The 17,691-nt window shown below is 36.3% G+C and overlaps 1 protein-coding gene and 1 long non-coding RNA gene across 14 annotated transcripts in view; one reads left to right on the top strand and one right to left on the bottom strand.

Moving 5' to 3' along the window:
• The window catches only part of Gm20275 (predicted gene, 20275), a 114,787-nt gene extending 100,087 nt beyond the window's left edge, over positions 1 to 14,700 (top strand). Inside the window, exon 4 of the long non-coding RNA NR_166694.1 lies at positions 13,664 to 14,700. This is a non-coding gene — a long non-coding RNA (predicted gene, 20275). The remainder of the gene's footprint in view (positions 1 to 13,663) is intronic.
• The window catches only part of Myo9a (myosin IXa), a 178,019-nt gene that overhangs the window by 87,915 nt on the left and 72,413 nt on the right, over positions 1 to 17,691 (bottom strand). For all 13 annotated transcript variants that reach the window (XM_006511209.4, XM_006511210.3, XM_017313399.2 and 10 more), the window contains 3 exons: positions 16,620 to 16,761; positions 13,634 to 13,829; positions 8,644 to 8,763 (listed from right to left, as the gene is read on the bottom strand). In XM_006511209.4, the coding sequence (XP_006511272.1) occupies positions 8,644 to 8,763; positions 13,634 to 13,829; positions 16,620 to 16,761 (458 nt within the window). The remainder of the gene's footprint in view (positions 1 to 8,643; positions 8,764 to 13,633; positions 13,830 to 16,619; positions 16,762 to 17,691) is intronic.

Below are 17,691 nucleotides of genomic sequence, written 5' to 3'. Positions count from 1 at the left end.
CAGGAGAGAAGCCCAGTAGGCAGGAGAATGAATGGAAATATACAGCCTCTAAGAATCAGGGGAGAATCTCTAGAAAGTCTCAGAGACCTGGGATGTGAGAGCTCCCAGGATACAATGGGGGTGACCTTAACTGAAATTTCCAGCAGTGGGAAGAGGGAATCTGAAGAGACCAACAGACAGAGCCCCCAATGGAGGCATAGGCTCACCAACCCACCTTCAAAATTTCTGACCTAGAATTGTTCCTATCTAAAAGAAATGCAGGGACAAAAATGGAGCAGAGACTGAAGGAAAGGCCATTCAGTGACCAGTCCAACTTGGGATCCATTCCACAGGCAGTCATCAAACCCTAACACTATTACTGATGCTGTGTTGTGTTTGCAAACAGAAGTTTAGGATGGCTGTCCTTTGACAGTCTCTACCAGCAGGTGACTGAGACAGATGCAGATACTTACAGCCAACCATTATTCTCTTAATATTATTTGAAAAGCATTAAGTTTTCAATTTAGGGAACTCTAACATCACTTTCTTCTACTTTTAGTTGATTATAAATCCTAAAAAAAATCTTTGCCTGTTTTTTTTTTCTTAAATTTTCTTACAAATTTAATGGCTTTAATCCTTAAATCAGCATGACTCATTTCAAGGTAACTTTTCATGGCAAGAGAGTTCTCCTTTAACAGAAAAATAACAAGGTGTTCAATGCCATTAGTTTGTTGAGCTAATCCTTCATTCCACTAAACTATCTCAACACCATACTATGTTTACATGAATCTATTTTTGTACTTCTTATTTGGTTCACAGATTTCCTTTCCTCCTCTGTTCCCTTCCTTTCATTTCCCTCCCTTTTTGCAATACCGTGTATTAAATCCAGGGCTTTGGGTATGCTATACAAGAGGCCTACCACTGGGCCACTCTCCACAGGAAGATGAGATTTTAAGTCTGCTACCAGGCTCATATATACCACTATCCAAAAGACAGAGAATTAGGAGGTGCTTATCAGGTCATTCTAAGTCAGGGTCTCTAATTAGATTGTACTCAAGCTGCCAAACAAGATTGCAATCCTCCTGGGACTAGAATGAAGGAAGATTCACTCTCAGGTCATCCAGTCAAGTTGCTAAGGAAACCCATTTCCTTATTACCTATTGACTGAAGACTCTGTTGAAACACTGAATGGAGCTACTCACAACATAAACAGTGGCTTCTCTAACAGAGATGTAAAAGCTACCAATTAAAGGCATTCCAAAGATGGGAATGGTAATCTTTTCTAATATTAGATTGACACACCTGCCAAGTTCTTTTGTCACACAGACCCATTCTTGTAAAATATGGGAGAGGACTGGCTGCCTCACAGGCATTTATAAACTTCATTTTCCAAGTATTCAGGGTTAAAAATAAATTCTGTATATGTATTAGGTACCCTACAAGATTACTGAGTTCACGTTTTAATTCTAAACCATCTTTTTTTAGCTTTTTACCATTTTAATAGATTAAATAAGTCCTCACTTTCAGTTCCTTTTCTATCTCTGTTGTTGTATCAAGGTGGGTATATGGAATATCTTTACCTTAATTCTAAGTATTTGAAGAAACTCTAAGATTTTTCATACAAAACTTTAGAAACTGGGGGCACTTAGTTGCCAAGTCTTAAAAGAAACAGGTTCAGAATTTGGCAATCTTTTTCTTTTATACAAAGTTAACAAAGTGAGTTAACTTGATTGTTAACATGTTTTGGATCTCCACTGTCCCCCTAAGTTAGAAGTTTGACTCTGTTTGTCATGGTGGTAGAATTTTTTAAAATAGTTGGGCTGGTCATATGAACTTGGAATATTAATAGTGAATATACAAAGGTGGTTCTGGAACTCCAGCCTCTTCTTGTTTCCTAACCTTAAAGTACGTGTTGTTAATGCTTCATGTTTATCTTATAGTATGGTGCCTTATTTAAAGCAAAGGTATAAACAAACATATTACAGATTGTTATTTGCATTCTTTTTTTTTAAAGATTTATTTTATTAATATATGTAAGTACACTGTAGCTGTAGCTGTCCTCAGACACTCCAGAAGAGGGAGTCAGATCTTGTTGCGGATGGTTGTGAGCCACCATGTGGTTGCTGGGATTTGAACTCTGGACCTTCGGAAGAGCAGTCGGGTGCTCTTACCCACTGAGCCATCTCACCAGCCCCTGTTATTTGCATTCTATATCACTGATATTTAGCTCTCAACATCATGTGCTTCCTTTTCCTTTTTAAGGGTCTATATGCTGTAGGTGTTTATCAGCCGGAGAAGTTCTCTGGTAGAATTTTTGAGGTTACTTATGTATACTATTATATCATCTGCAAATAGTGATACCTTTATTTCTTCTTTACCAATTTGTATCCCCTTGATCTCTTTTTGTTCTCTTATTGTTCTCGCTAACATTTCAAGGACTATATTGAAGAGATATGGGGAGAGTGGGCATCCTTGTCTTGTCCCAATTTCAGTGGGATTGCTTCAAGTATATCTTCATTTAATTTGATATTGGCTATTAGTTTGCAGTAAATAGATTTTATTGTGTTTAGGTATGGCCCTTGAATTCCTGATCTCTCCAATATTTTTGCATGAAGGTGTGTTGTATTTTGTCAAATGCTTTTTCTGCATCTAAGGAGATGATCATGTGATTTTTTTTTTAGTTTGTTTTTATACTAGATTATATTAATGGATTTTCATATATTAAACCAACCTTGCACCCCTGGGATGAAACCTACTTGATTATGGTGAATGGTGGTTTTGATGTGTTCTTAGATTCAGTTTGCAAGAATTTTATTGAGTATTCTTGCATCGATATTCATAAGCAAGAATGGTCTGAAGTTCTCTTTTTTTGGTTGGGTCCTTGTGTGGTTTAGGTATCAGAGTAATCGTGGCTTCATAGAACAAGTTAGGTAGTGTTCCTTCTGTTTCTATTTTATGGAATAGTTTGAGGAAAATTGGTATCCAATCTTCTTTGACAGTTTGGTAGAATTCTGCACTAAATCCATCTGGCCCTGTGCTCTTTTTGGTTGGGAGGTTTCTAATGACTTCTTCTATTTCCTTGTGTGATATGGGCCTGTTTAGATAGTTTACATGCTCTTAATTTAACTTTAGTTTGTGGCATCTGTCTAGAAAACCATCCATTTCATCTAGAGTTTTCCCATTTTGTTGAGTATAGGTTTTTATAGTGGAATCTGATGATTTTTTTTTTAATTTCCTCCATTTCTGTTGTTATGTCTCCCTTTTCATTTCTGATTTTATTAATTTGGATACTGCCTCTTGACCCTTTAGTTAGTTTGGATAGGGGCTTATCTATCTTGTTGATTCTCTCAAAGAACCAGCTTTTGGGTTTGCAGATTCTTTGTATTGTTTTCTTTGATTCTATTTGGTTGATTTCAGCCCTGAGTTTGACTATTTCCTGCCTTATACTCCTTTTGGGTGAGTTTGCTTCTTTTTCTTCTAGAGCTCTCAGGTGTACTGTTAAGTTGTTAGTGTAAGATCTCTCCAGTTTCTTTACCAGGGCACTTGGTATGAAGTTTTCTCTAAGCACTGCTTTCATTGTGTCCCATAAGTTTGGGTATGATGCGTCAGCCTTTTCATTAAATTCCAGGAAGTCTTTTAAATTCTTTATTTCTTCCCTGACCAATTTATCATTGAGTAAAGAGTTTTTCAGTTTCCAAGTATATGTGGGCTTTCTGTAGTTTTGGCTGTTATTGAAGACCAGTCTTGGGCCATGGTGATCTGATACGATGCATGGTATTATTTCCATCCTTTTGTATCTGTTGAGGGTTGTTTTGTGACCAATTATATGGTCGATTTTGGAGAAGGTTCCAAGAGGTATTGACAAGAAGGTGCATTCATTTGTTTTAGGGTGAAATGTTCTGTAGATATCTACTGAATCGATTTGGTTCATAACTTCTCTTAGTTTCACTGTGTCTTTGTTTAGTTTCTGTTTTCATGGCTATCGATTGGTGAGAGGGGGGGGGTTGAAATATCCCACTAATATTGTGTGGGGTTCAATGTGTGTTTTGAACTTTAGTAAAGTTTCTTTTATGAATTTGGGTGCTCATGCATTTGGGGCATAGATGTTCAGAACTGAGACTTTCTCTTGGTGTATTTTCTCCTTGATGAATATGAAGTGTCCTTCTTCATCATGCTTGATAACTTGTGGTTGAAAGTCTATTTTATTGGATATTAGGATGGCAACTCCTGCTTGTTTCCTGGGACCATTTGCTTGGGAGACCTTTTTCCATCCTTTTACTCTGAGATAGTATCTGTCTTTGATATTGAGTCTTATATACAGCAAAATGCTGATGAACAACTTCAGCAAAGTGGAAAATTAACTCAACTGCCGGACAGTGATGATGTATGCCTTTAATCCCAGCACGTAGGAGGCAGAGGCAGGTGGGTTTCTGAGTTCAAGGCCAGCCTGGTCTACAAAGTGAGTTCCAAGACAGCCAGTACTACACAAAGAAACCCTGTCTCAATAAATAAATAAATAAATAAATAAATAAATAAATAAATAAATAAGAAAAATTAACTCAAATAAATCAGTAACTTTCCTTTATACAAATAATGAACAGGCTGAGTGAAAAATTTGGGAAACAACTCCCTTCACAATAGCCACAAATAATATAAAGTATCTTGGGTAACTCTAACCAAACAAGTGAAAAGACCTGTATGACAATAACTTCAATTCTCTCAAGAAAGAAATCGAGAAAATGGAGAGATCTCCCATGCTCATGGATTGGCAGAATTAACAAAGTAAAAACGGCCATCCTACCAAAGGCAATCTATAAATTCAATGCAGTCCCCATCAAAAGCCTAACATAATTCTTCAAGGACACGGAAAGAGAAATTCTCAAATTCATCTGGAAAGGCAAAAATCCCAGAATAACAAAAACAACTCTTAACAATAAAAACAGCTAGAGGAATCACATCCTTAACCTCAAGCTTTATTACAGAGCAACAGTGATAAAAAACTGCATGGTATTGGTACAGAGACAGACATGTTGATCAATTGAATAGAAGACCCAGAAATAAAACCATACGTTTATGGTCACTTGATCTTTGACAAAGACGCCAAAAATATACAATGGAAAAAAAAAAGCATCTTCAATAAATATTGCTGGTCTAACTGACTGTCTGTATGTAGAAGAATGAAAATAGACCCATATTTGTCACCTTGTACAAAGCTCAAGTCATAGTGGATCAAGGACCTCAACATAAAACCAGATACACTGAATCTAATAGAAGAGATAGTGGGAAAGAGCCTTGAACTCCTTGGCATGGAGGGGAAATTTCATAAATAGAACTCCAATGGCTCATGCTCTAAGATCAAGAATTGATAAATGGGACTTCATGAAACTGGAAAGCTTCTGTAAGGCAAAGGACATAGTCGATAAGACAAATCAGCAACCTACAGATTGGGAAAAAAATCTTCACTAACCCCACATCTGACAGAGGCTAATATCCAAAATAGATAAAGAACTCAAGAAGTTAATCACCAAAAAAATCAAACAACCCAATCAAAAAATGGGGTATAGAACTTAACCAAGAATTCACAACTGAGGAATATCGCATGGTGGAGAAGCACTTAAAGAAATATCCAAAGTCCTTAGTGATCAGAGAAATGCAAATCAAAACGACTCTGAGATTCCACCTTACACCAATCCAAATGTCTAAGATCAAAACCTCAGGTGACAACACATGTTGGGGAGGATGTGGAGAAAGAGGAACACTCCTCCATTGCTGGTGGGATTGCAAACTGGTACAACCACTCTGGAAGTCAATCTGGAGGTTCCTCAGAGAATTGGAAGTAGATCTACCTGAAGACCCAGCTACACCACTCTTGGGAATATACCCAAAAGATGTCCCACCATGCCACAGGGGCAAGTCTTCCACTATATTCATAATAGCCTTATTCATGATAGCCAGAAGCTGGAAACAACCTAGATGTCCCACGAAAGAAGAATGGATACAGAAAATGTGGTTCATTTACACAATGGAGTACTACTCAGCTATTAAGAATGAGGACATCCTGAGTTTTGCAGGCAAATGGATGGAACTAGAAAATATCATCCTGAGTGAGGTAACTCAGACCCAAAGGGACATGCGTGGTATGTACTCACTAATAAGTGGATTTTAGCTAAATAAAAAATAAAAATACAGACTACCCAAGATACATTCCACAGAACTCAAAAAGCTCAACAAGCTGAAGTGTCCAAATGAAGACAACTCAGTCCCACTTGGGAGAGAAAAGAAAGCAATCACAAGTGGGGGGAGAGGAAGGGAGGGAGGGAGGGACCAGGGAGGGAAAGTGGATGGGGTACGGGATAAATGGGGGAGAGGGGAAACCTGATCTGGTATTGGGTGAGGAGAAAAAAGGACTGAAGCCCTGAGGGCCAGCAGAAAGAATGTAAACAGGCAAACACAGGAAGGAGTTTGGAGGACCCTCCAGAATGCATCAGAGACCTGGGAGGCGAAAAACTCCCAGGACTCAAAATGACTTAGATGAAATGCCAGACAATAGGGAGAGGGAACTTATAGAGCCCACCTCCAGCAGGAAGACAGGACATCAAGTCAGGGATAGGGTTGCCATCCCACAGTCTCAACTCTGATCCCTAATTGTTCTTGTCTGGAAGAATTACAGGGATGGAAATGGAGAGGAGTCTGAGGAAAAGAAGGTCCAGTGACAGGCCCAAAGTGGGATTGAGCTCAAGGGGAGGTCCCAAGGCCTAACACTACTACTGAGGCTATGGAGAACTCCCAAAATCTATCATGACTGCACTCCAGAAGACCCAACAAGCAGCTGAAAGAGTCAAATGCAGTTATTTGCACCCAACCAATTGACAGAAGCAGCTGACCCCTGTGGTTGAATTAGGGAAGGCTGAAAGAAGCTGAGGAGAAGAGGGTGATTCTGTAGAAGGACCAGCAGTCTTAATCTGGAACTCTGATATCTTTCAAACACTGGACCACCAAACAGACAGCATACACCAGCTGATATGAGGCCCCCAACACACATACAATAGAGAACTTCTGGGTCTGTGTTCATTCAGAAATGATGCATCTAACTCTCAAGGGTCTAGAGGCCCTAGAGAGTTTAGAGGTTAGGTGGGGGTGGGGAGGGACATTCACATGGAAACAGAGTGTGGTGGGATGGAGGTGTGGGATGTGGAGCAGTCGGTGGATGGGAGATAAGGTATGGAATATGGAGTGTAAAAAATAAATTAAAAATAAAATAAGAAAACAAACAAAAACAAAACAAAACAAAACAAAACAAAAAGCAGCACCTGAATATATCTGCAGTGGAAAATGGAATACATATATAAAATAAATGAAGGCATCAATATACAGGGAATTGCCAGTTTAACTTCCTCATGCAGCGTATGCTGTAACCAGACCCATAAACTACAATATGGTCCAGTCTGCAGTTACCAAGCTCAATCATGAAGAAACAAATAAAGCAACTGAACTACATATAACTACTTTAGATTTAAGCTCTTTTAAGCTGTTCTCAAATGATTTGTAGACTGTTTTGAAAGATTAAGAATATCAAAATGAATAATCAGAATGAGGACTGTGTATCTTTAGAAATAATTTTAATAACTAAGGATAAACTCTAAAGACAGCTTTTAAAAATGACTTACCTTTATTCTTCCGACAAGGAAATATACATACATTACACATTTTCTTATACCATTAGAGTGAAAAAGAACACACTGCATTTATTTTTAAGCAAATTCCACTTAAATTGTTGTTTTATTAAGTCAAATATTATGGAGTTTCAGTTAGAAAACTCTAATAAAAGTAGTGACCTAAATGTATTGCAATTTATTAAATGTACAATGCAGATCTTGAGTAAATTTGACCCACTATAAACAAATGACTTAATTTTCTAAAAAACTCATTTTTTATCACAATAGGAGTACACCCAATTATTGTAACCACACAGCAGACCAAAGGACCTATTTCATGCAGACTAACATAAAGCCAAGGAAGAAATGGAGACCAAGTGCATCTTTTATATCAATTTTAAACAATAAACAGATATGTATTCTGAATGATATTTTTTATGCTGAAATTCTGGTATTTCTCTTAGACATAGAAAGTCTGAGTCAAGGTTTATATTCAACTTAAATGAATCCTCTAGAGATTCAAAATTGTAACATTGCTGATGTAGAAATCAAACATAATCAAGTACAAAATTTAGCCAGATATGAGGAAGCTTTGGGGAGTGTTGAATATCATAATCACTGTGTTAATTTCATGAGTTTCTATATATATAAAACTTACCAAATTGTTCTCGTATTTTACTTTAATTACATTTCACTAAAAGTTTCCAAAAGCAAGAATAAAATTACTGCTTATTTTTATGTAATTAATCAGATACTTCCAAGATGAATTTGGAAACCAATTCAATGGTAGCCTAAATAATTAACAATGTGGTGCATAGCAAATGGGACAGTCAAAATCACCCACATCAAAGAACAGGTTCAGCAATTTCAAGAGAAAGCAATACAGTCTGCATAAAGAATTGTGAAAGGCATGTTCCTATGCAATCTCCATGCATCCCTCATGAATACTCTTGATTTCCATTTCCAAATAGATGTGACAATACAGGGTTAAGAGGACTTAAAGCCTTACTGTACTTCTCTTCCTTGCACCTCTGCAGAATCTCTAAGCTCCTCTGGTGGACTGGGTGTTGGAGAAAGCTAAAACTATCCATACTTTTCAAAATCGCACATGGTGTTGTATCATCATGTCCTTAAGAAGCAAAACAAAATAAAAAATGGAAAAAAGAAAAAGACATTATGTAAGCCCAAACCAACAAGAAAAATCAAAGACAATGATGCCAACTATCTTGATATATTTTAAAATATTAAACCATGTGAATAACTCTCCCCAACTAACAAATAATAAGAAAAAATATTCTTTTCAAATATGCCAAATGTCTATTTTATTAATCAAAGTATTCTGAGTTAATGCCATATTAAAATTTCTAGATTAAAGTATAAGGAACATTTCAAACAATTAGTATCATATGGTTGTTCTTGGAAAATTATTTCTTTCTGAAATATTTTTAGCATATAGTTGGCAACATTGATAGAATCTGAGAGAAATTATACCCAAAAAATTATGAGAAAGGGTACCCTGTCTTTTACAAATCTGACAATCAGGCACATGTGTTTTGTCAATGTCTGCCGAGTGTGTGCTAAGAATAAGTAGTAGCACACCACAGAGAGGGAGCCTGAGCAGCACTATGCATTTATAAATCTGAAAAATTGCTGAAGAACCCATACCTCACTACTGGAAAAGGAGATAAAGTGAATTACAAGCAGGAAAAAGAAGAGACAAGAATAAAGACCAAAGCACTCAGATGAATGCTAACCAAGTGAGTCATTTGAGCAGTAAGGCATGGGGGAGGGGCAATTACAATAACATAAATATCAGCAAGAAATTGATTTAAGATAGAAGACAGAGTTTCCATATTTCAGAAAAGATGAATTCTTGAGTTCAAGAGATTACCTTAAGAGTTCCGCAGGAAAAATAGTGTGTGTGTATGTGTGTGTGTGTGGGGGGGGGAGGGGTTGAAAATGTCTTTATAATACACAGTATGATATAAAGAATTAAAAATTTATTAAAGAAAATTAAAAAAAGACTTATGGAGGAATGGTTACATTTAACAATTTTGCTTCTAAGAATGACAACTATATGGGCTGGTGAGATGGCTCAGTGGGTAAGAGCACCCGACTGCTCTTCCGAAGGTCCGAAGTTCAAATCCCAGCAACCACATGGTGGCTCACAACCACCCGTAATGAGATCTGATGCCCTCTTCTGGAGTGTCTGAAGACAGCTACAGTGTACTTACATATAATAAATAAATAAATCTTTAAAAAAAAAAAAAAAAAAAAAAAGAATGACAACTATATAATCTAGGAGCAATGAAGTGATGCATAGTAACTGATCTCTATAAGTACAATTTACTGTACACTTAGGAATGGGGCTCAATGTCATATGTTATAAATAGTTCTCAAGATAGTCATTTTAAAGCTCAAAGAAACACTAATTCCAAAACTCCTACAGAGTATTTTTTTATCTTATTGAAATTATATAACCTAGATTTCTGAATTTAGAATATATTACCTACATTTATCATCGAAAAACACAATCTTATTAATCATCAGATAGTACATAAATGTAGCATCCTTTTTAAAAAGAGGAAATATGCTTCAAAAATTTTATCAAATTGATAAAAACTAAAATGTTATGTTAAAAAATCATTTAGCAGAGAAAATATCATCTTATAATTAATCAGGTAGTACATAAAAATTGCAGACTTAAAAAATCCATTGCAATCATTTTAACTAGCTGATAGTAAAAAAGCAACTTCTTTTTAAATGGATCATTTAGCAAAGATGAAAATTAATAATTAGAAATATTTGAATATTTATAAAAAGTCAGCTTAATGTCACTTCATTGTCACAAGACACTTTAATAGAAAATACTCAATCTTCATTATTACTGTAATTTACCCCCAATGGCTAGGTATCAGACTAGCCTGCACATGGACATTCAGGTAGAGTGGACAAGTTTGGGGAGTAGAGAAAGAGGATACTGTGTGAACTAATAATCCACTCAATCAATAATACTGTTATATTGTTTGCTATATTTTTCTGGGTTTGCTTGTTTTTTACTCCGTACTCATTTATATCCAGTCTAGTTTACAATGCCCTGCTTAGGTTGTGTTTATCCTTTTATCTAAGCCTCCTTAGAAACAGTAGAATACTGGGTTAATTGCTTGACATTTTAATTTATAATGCAGGTGTTTTGAAAGCTATAAACCTTTCTATAAGCCCTTTTTGAGCTATCTTTCATACACTGTGACATACTGCTTGGTTTTCTCCTAGTAGTGCATAAAACACCTATATCCTGACTTATGTAACCAATAATCATTTTCAGGCAAAACTTCCACATTCCTCTGGCCCAAAAACAAAATGAAAGGACATAAACTGACCAAGCAGGGATTAGTACAGACTGTGTTTGTTCCTTCTTATCTCCAGCTCAATATTATCTTCTACCTTTTCTTGTGATTTCTTTCTTGAACTCCTTGGAAGGATGTTTTATTTGCTTTCTACATATTAAGACATTTTTAGTTTTCTTTCCTTTCATCACTACCCTTTTTTTTTGGGGGGGGGGGATTTTTTGAGACAGGTCTTCTCTGTGTAGCCCTGGCTGTCCTGGAACTCACTCTGTAGACCAGACTGGCCTCGAATTCAGAAATCTACCTGCCTCTGCCTTCCAAGTGCTGAGATTAAAGGCATGCACCACCACGCCCGCCATCACTGCCCTCTTATATCAAATGTTTTTAAAAGTTAGCAGTTGATGTGAAAATTAGAATTAACATAGTAATTTATATCTAGTCTAAGTTAAAAAACCATTTCAATTGCTTCGAAAGTTGCCCATATCACGTTCTTTACACGGTTACTATTAAACAAGTAATATCTTTTAAGCAGTATGACCATCCACATAGAATTAGAGTTGTTGCTTTAAGCAGCTGTCTCTCAAATTAGAGTGCTAGAAAATGTAAAAGTTATGTTTATTCTATATTTTGTAGTTAAGTATAATGGTGCTCTTTATTTCTTCCCTAATGTTTCTACTATCCCTTTTTAAAACTGTATTTATGTATATGTATATGTATTTCTGTGTATATGCGCACACTTGAGTGCAACTCTTCCAGAAGAGGACATTTGATTTCCCCCTAGAGCTGGAGTTGCCAGTGGTTGTGAGCCACCTAACATGGATGCTGGGAAATGAAATCGGGTCCTCTAGAAAAGCAGCAAGTGCACTTAACTACTGAGTTACCTCTTCAGGCCATTACTACCATCTTACCATTTCAACCACAAGAACTCCCTTTCATATTTCCAAAGAGGGTGTGGTTAGTTTGGACAGGAATAGTCCCCATAGGTGTGTATGTTTGAATGCTTGGTCATTAGGGAATAGGGCTACTTGACAGGGTTGTAGGAGCACATGTGGCTTTGTTAGAGGAAGTATGTGTGTGGGGCGGTGGCGGGGCTTCGCAGTTTCAAATGCTCAAGGTAGGCCCACCCAGTGTTTCTCTGTCCCTGCCCATCTGGATGTAGAACTCTCAGCTACCTTCCCAGCACTATGTCTGCCTGCTTACTACCACGATTCCAGCCATAACAACAATGAACTAAACCTCTAAAGCCAACCCCAATTAAAGGGTTTCTTTTATTTATAAGAGTTGTTGTGGTCATGGTGTCTCTTCACAGCACTAGAACACTAACTAAGACAGTGGGAGAGTCTACTAATAATCAAGTAAACTTAGGATTCCTAGGACTATTTTTTGATTTTGTCTTTGGGTTGTTTTGTTTTGTCTTTAAGACAGAGTCCCTCTAAATACCCCTGGCTGTCCTGGAACTCACTATGTAGACTAAACTGGCCTGGAAGTTGAAGAGTGACTGACAACATCCCAGGTGAAAAATCAGAACTGAAATTTAAAAGCTGACTTTGAAAGTTTGTTTACTCCTACAACATACAAGTTAGTTTGGAAACACAGAAGAACAAGGAAGCACTCGTATAATCCTACTGAAAGGCATGTCTCAACTACATATAAGTTAGAAGATTTTAACTATATACATTCCAAATGGCCACATGTGCCTATGAACTTGACTTCATGTACAATATAAAATGGAGTGTCTCAGGCTTAAAGAAAAAGGAAGGACCCAGAAAAAAAAAATCATTTATAAAATTCAAACTAAAAACTCAATAAACCAAGTTAACAGGTTAAGAAAAACAAAACAAAAACCTTACTAAACAAATAATTCTTTACTAGGAAAGAAAAAATGTTCTTACTTACAAAACTGGTCAATAGAAAAGGTGACTGGAGCAGAAAAGTCTACCATATTATACTGCCTGACCCTGTTTGTTTCCTAATTTGCTTTTTTATATTAAATCATGATTGAATTTGTAGAAAAAAACATAGAGATGGAAAAATGGAGAAAACATTAAAATCAAATTCTGAATCATCATATGATTATCAGCTTGCATTTTTGTTCATAACTACTATATGCCTTACATTCACTGTGATGATTTTAATGAGAGTAGCCCCTGTATGCTCATATATTTGAATACTTGGTCTATAGTAGGTGAGATTGTTTGAGAAGAATTAGTAGGTATGACCTCTTGGAAGAGGTGTCACTGGAGCTGGGCTTTTGAGGTTTGAAAAACTCTCAGTTTCACTGTCTGCCTGCACCTTTCAGATCAGATGTGAGCACTTAAATATTGCTCTAGGCACCATGCTTGCCTACACCATAATGGCCATGGACTAATGCTCCAAAACTGTAAACATGACCCCAATTAAATGCTCCCCTTTATAACCAGCCTTCATCATGGTGTTTCTTCACACAACAGTAACCCTAAGACGCTCATTATTCCTATCAATATCTATTAATAAAAATATAGCAACATAGGCCTGCATACATACAGAAACATACATTTAATCACTTAAAGGTATGTGATTTATCAGCTATGAAACATAATTACAGATTATGGTAAGTAAACAGGAAAAAATAAAAAGTATTATCATGGAAGAATACTAGCAAGAATGGCTTACCACTTTTTCTCTGAATATGTCTTTTCCCAGCTTCCCTGAAAGCAACCACAGCTCTGAAAAATGCTCGAAGAACTGCCCATCGGAAAACAGCTACAGGATCAATGCCAGTCATCCCAGAAACAAAAGCATTCCTGCTACTTCTCAGAAGAGCCACAATGTCTGGACGCATATGATCTGTATTTTTTTCCCGAAAATCCTATGAAAAAAGTACCAATGTTATTTCTGAAAAGGACTATTAAAATCAAGAAGATAGTAGGTTTGAATGGTGGGGGTGAATAGAGATTATAGAACTGAATTCTATTCTGAGCTACCTGGGCCAAGTACCTTATAAAAGACTGTATCTTTCACATAATTTGTTCAATTCAGCTTTCCACAGGCTACAAACCAAACATTACCTGACAAGTTTAAACATCTGAATCAAAATTACTGGGTATAAATAACTTTTTTTGTTTTTGTTTTTTGAGACAGGGTTTCTCTGTATAGCGCTGGCTGTCCTAGAACTCACTTTGTAGACTAGGCTGGCCTCGAACTCAGAAATCCGCCTGCCTCTGCCTCCTAAGTGCTGGGATTAAAGGGTGCGTCACCACGCCCAGCTATAAATAACTTTTGATTAACGTTTTATCAACTAGACACTTTTCTTATTGTGAAATATCCCTTTTTATCTCCAGGAATAGCTCTAGCTTCTTTAGTGAGTATATAATTTCACCTTTTAATCACCTTTTTTAGTTTCAATCTACTCAATAACATACTTAAACATCAGAGAAACAGGTGTGTGTATACTATATGATAAATGTCCCTGCAAATCTTGGGCATATTTGGCTCCCACTTGGTGATGCTGTCTGGGTAGGTTCACCAGGTATGGTCTTGCTGAAGCAAGCCAGCAGTAATCAGGTTGTGAGTTTAAAGACTCACACCATTTCTTGTTCCAACTCTCTGCTTTGTGCTTGCAGTTAAAAACATGAGCAACTCAGTTTCACCTTCAGCCACCATGCCTGCTGCTTCCCTACCATGATGGACTCTCTTACCCTTCTGGAATGGTAAGCTAAATAAACTTTTTCTTCTACAAAGTGCCTTGATCATGTTGTTTTACTACCACACTGGAAAAGTAACTACAAAATCATTTAACAACAGGATCAAGATTTCTGCTTTGTTTAACTTTATAAATTATATCTAAAATCTGCTTCTCACCTGTGTATTCCATCTCAGATATGACATCTCAAAGAGATTCAATTACTTCCCACCATAAAATATTCATTTACCCCGGGCAGTGGTGGGAGGCAGAGGCAGGTGGATTTCTGATTTCGAGGCCAGCCTGGTCTACAGAGTGAGTTCCAGGACAGCCAGGACTACACAGAGAAACCCTGTCTCAAAAAACCAAAACCAAAACCAAAAAAAAAGAAAGAAAGAAAAAAATATTCATTTACAACTTCTATAAAGTATATGGAGATCTCAACACTATACCTTATATAAGGTTTTCCCCATTTCTACTGCTACTCTTATGGTTCAATTTAATATTTCACCTCAATTTAAAAGGGGAAGGAGATAAAGAGGGAGAATTAATAAATTCTAAGAATCCAGTCTCACCCTCTCTGCTGTCCTTGAAAACACAAATCTGCTTTAATAGTTTCACAGTTCCTATAATAATTTCAACAACAAAAAAAACTATACTCCAGCAGGGAGGTTGCTAATAAGGCTGACACAGGACTGTTACTAACAGTATGCGTTGTACAGGGACTCCTGAATTTCATTAAAAACAAAACACCTAAGCTCCTTTAATGTGGCCTAGAAGCCCTTCAAGATTTAACCTAATGTCTGCTCTTGGAATTCACAAAAATATCTCACTTGTCCTTAAAAGTCTCATCTCAGTGACCTTTTATACACTATTTCAACATATGTAACTCCTTTCTCATTTTATAGCCTATAACTCACTATCTCAACTCACCAGTATAACCTTTACTTTAGTTCAACTCTTAAGAGTTTTAGAGAAATCCTTGTAAATTTACAAAGAGGTAATTACTTCAATACTTTAACTCACAGAAAAATTTATACAACATCACTAGAAATAAATATGATATATGCTATGTATATGATACATATACTTACAAATCTGTCTGTCTATCTTATCACTATATAATAGCAAATACTGGACAGGAAACTGACATACGCTGGTTAATAAATAATTCTTTAAAAGATGAATCAGTAAATGCTTAAATAATTAATTAGGATGTCTACCAAAGCTGGACACAGTGACACAGCTCAATAATCCTAGCCTCTTAGGATAAGAGGCAAAATTAGGAGTTCAAGGACATCCTCTGCTACACAGAGAATTTGAGCCTAAGTACATGAAACTGTCTCAAAAACAGAAAAACAAAACAAAACTCAATGAGTCATTGATTTATATCATTTTATTACTGCATTACAAGGAAACTAAGTATCATAAGTGGCAAGTTTAAGCTTCCCAAGATTTAAGAGTTAGCCATCTCATGCAAGAGTTACTTACTATACCTAGTAAGAATGAAAGCTCACAACTACCTATTGGTGCTCAGAACAGAAGCTTCTAAAAGACCCTTATGAGTATCATTAAAGAAAAACAAATGAATTATGAGGATGAACAATGAGTTTGAGACACACAGACACTATCTGTTCTAGGTTTTAAAAGTTCACTAAAACAACCTAATAGGTTTATCTATAGAAGGAAACCAGCAGAAACATTATCTAAATGGTAATATACTGAAAAGTAGATCTTGATTCTAGTTCTAACCTTACAAAATGTCTTCAAAGGCAACTAATCCAGAGCCTCCAAAAACTATAAGAAAGGGTAACATGCCAGAAATAGTAATGATACATCTGGGGGAAGAATTGGGAGTGTAGTTATGATCAGAAAACAATGTTTACATGCATAGAACTGTCAAAGAATAAAAAGTGTTCTATATTTTAAAATACATACCTCTGCTCTAAAGCCATATTCAATAAGAAACTTACTGACCTTTACTCCATATTTTACTTTTCCAGCATAATGTTTTATGATAAAAGCAGGCTCCATCACAGCAGGAAATTCAATGTAAGAATTCTCTTCATGTTGATGTTTAAACTTGTCAAGTAATGTTTGGTTTGTAGCCTGTGGAAAGCTGAATTGAACAAATAATGTGAAAGATACAGTCTTTTATAAGGCATAATATTAATATACTATACAATTAATGAAAAGTTTTTACCTACAGCATCTAATCAGATTCTTTCCCTTTTTTGGCAGGGGTGGGAGAAGAGAGGGATGGGAGTGAGGCTTACTATGTAGCCTTGGCTGGCCTGGAACTTAAAATGTAGACCAGGTTGGCTATGAACTCCCAGGGATCCACTCTCCTGAGTGCTGGGATTAAAGGTATGTGCCACCGTACCCAAGAAAAATCAGACTCTTGTAACAAGCTAAAGAACTGAGGTTCCTATTTTATAGATGTGGAGTCACATTTTACAGTTAGGCCGAGAAATAAGCCCAAGTCACTTGGTATTAAAAGTTACACTGTGCAGAAATACTGTACAGCTCAAAGGAAAATAAAAACCAAAATCATATGTTCTTTGGGGTCAATTATCTTTCAAAAAGGAAATAATCTCTGATTCCTCAATCCTTAAAGTAGATACTCATTTTTTGTTTCTTATTTTCTCACACATGAATAAGGAATAACTTTCCTATCTATATCAATTACTGTGTTAGAATGCTGAAACATGGCTTACTTGGGGATTTTAGTGGGACTCACAAAGTCAGAATGTAGAATAAAGTTTCCCATGGAAATGGGGACCTCTACTGGAAACTGGGTTTGATAATTTTTCTTACATTCTAGAAAAATAACTCTTCTATTTTTTGTTCATCCCCAGAAACTTTTCATAAAGCTGAGCTTAAAGACCACAGACTAACTTATCTGGGAGGACATTACAAAACATGAATTCAGGTTGCTGATGGATACTGTTGCCTATTTTTTTCTCATACTCACAGTGAGAATTAGCACCAAAAAAAAAAAAAAAATCAGAACAGACAGATTTGATAAACTTGTAATTCAGGCAAAAAA

The sequence above is a fragment of the Mus musculus genome, chromosome 9 (genome assembly GCF_000001635.26).
Source record: "Mus musculus strain C57BL/6J chromosome 9, GRCm38.p6 C57BL/6J".
Lineage (NCBI taxonomy): Eukaryota > Metazoa > Chordata > Mammalia > Rodentia > Muridae > Mus > Mus musculus.
This window is presented reverse-complemented; position numbering and strand designations above follow the sequence as displayed.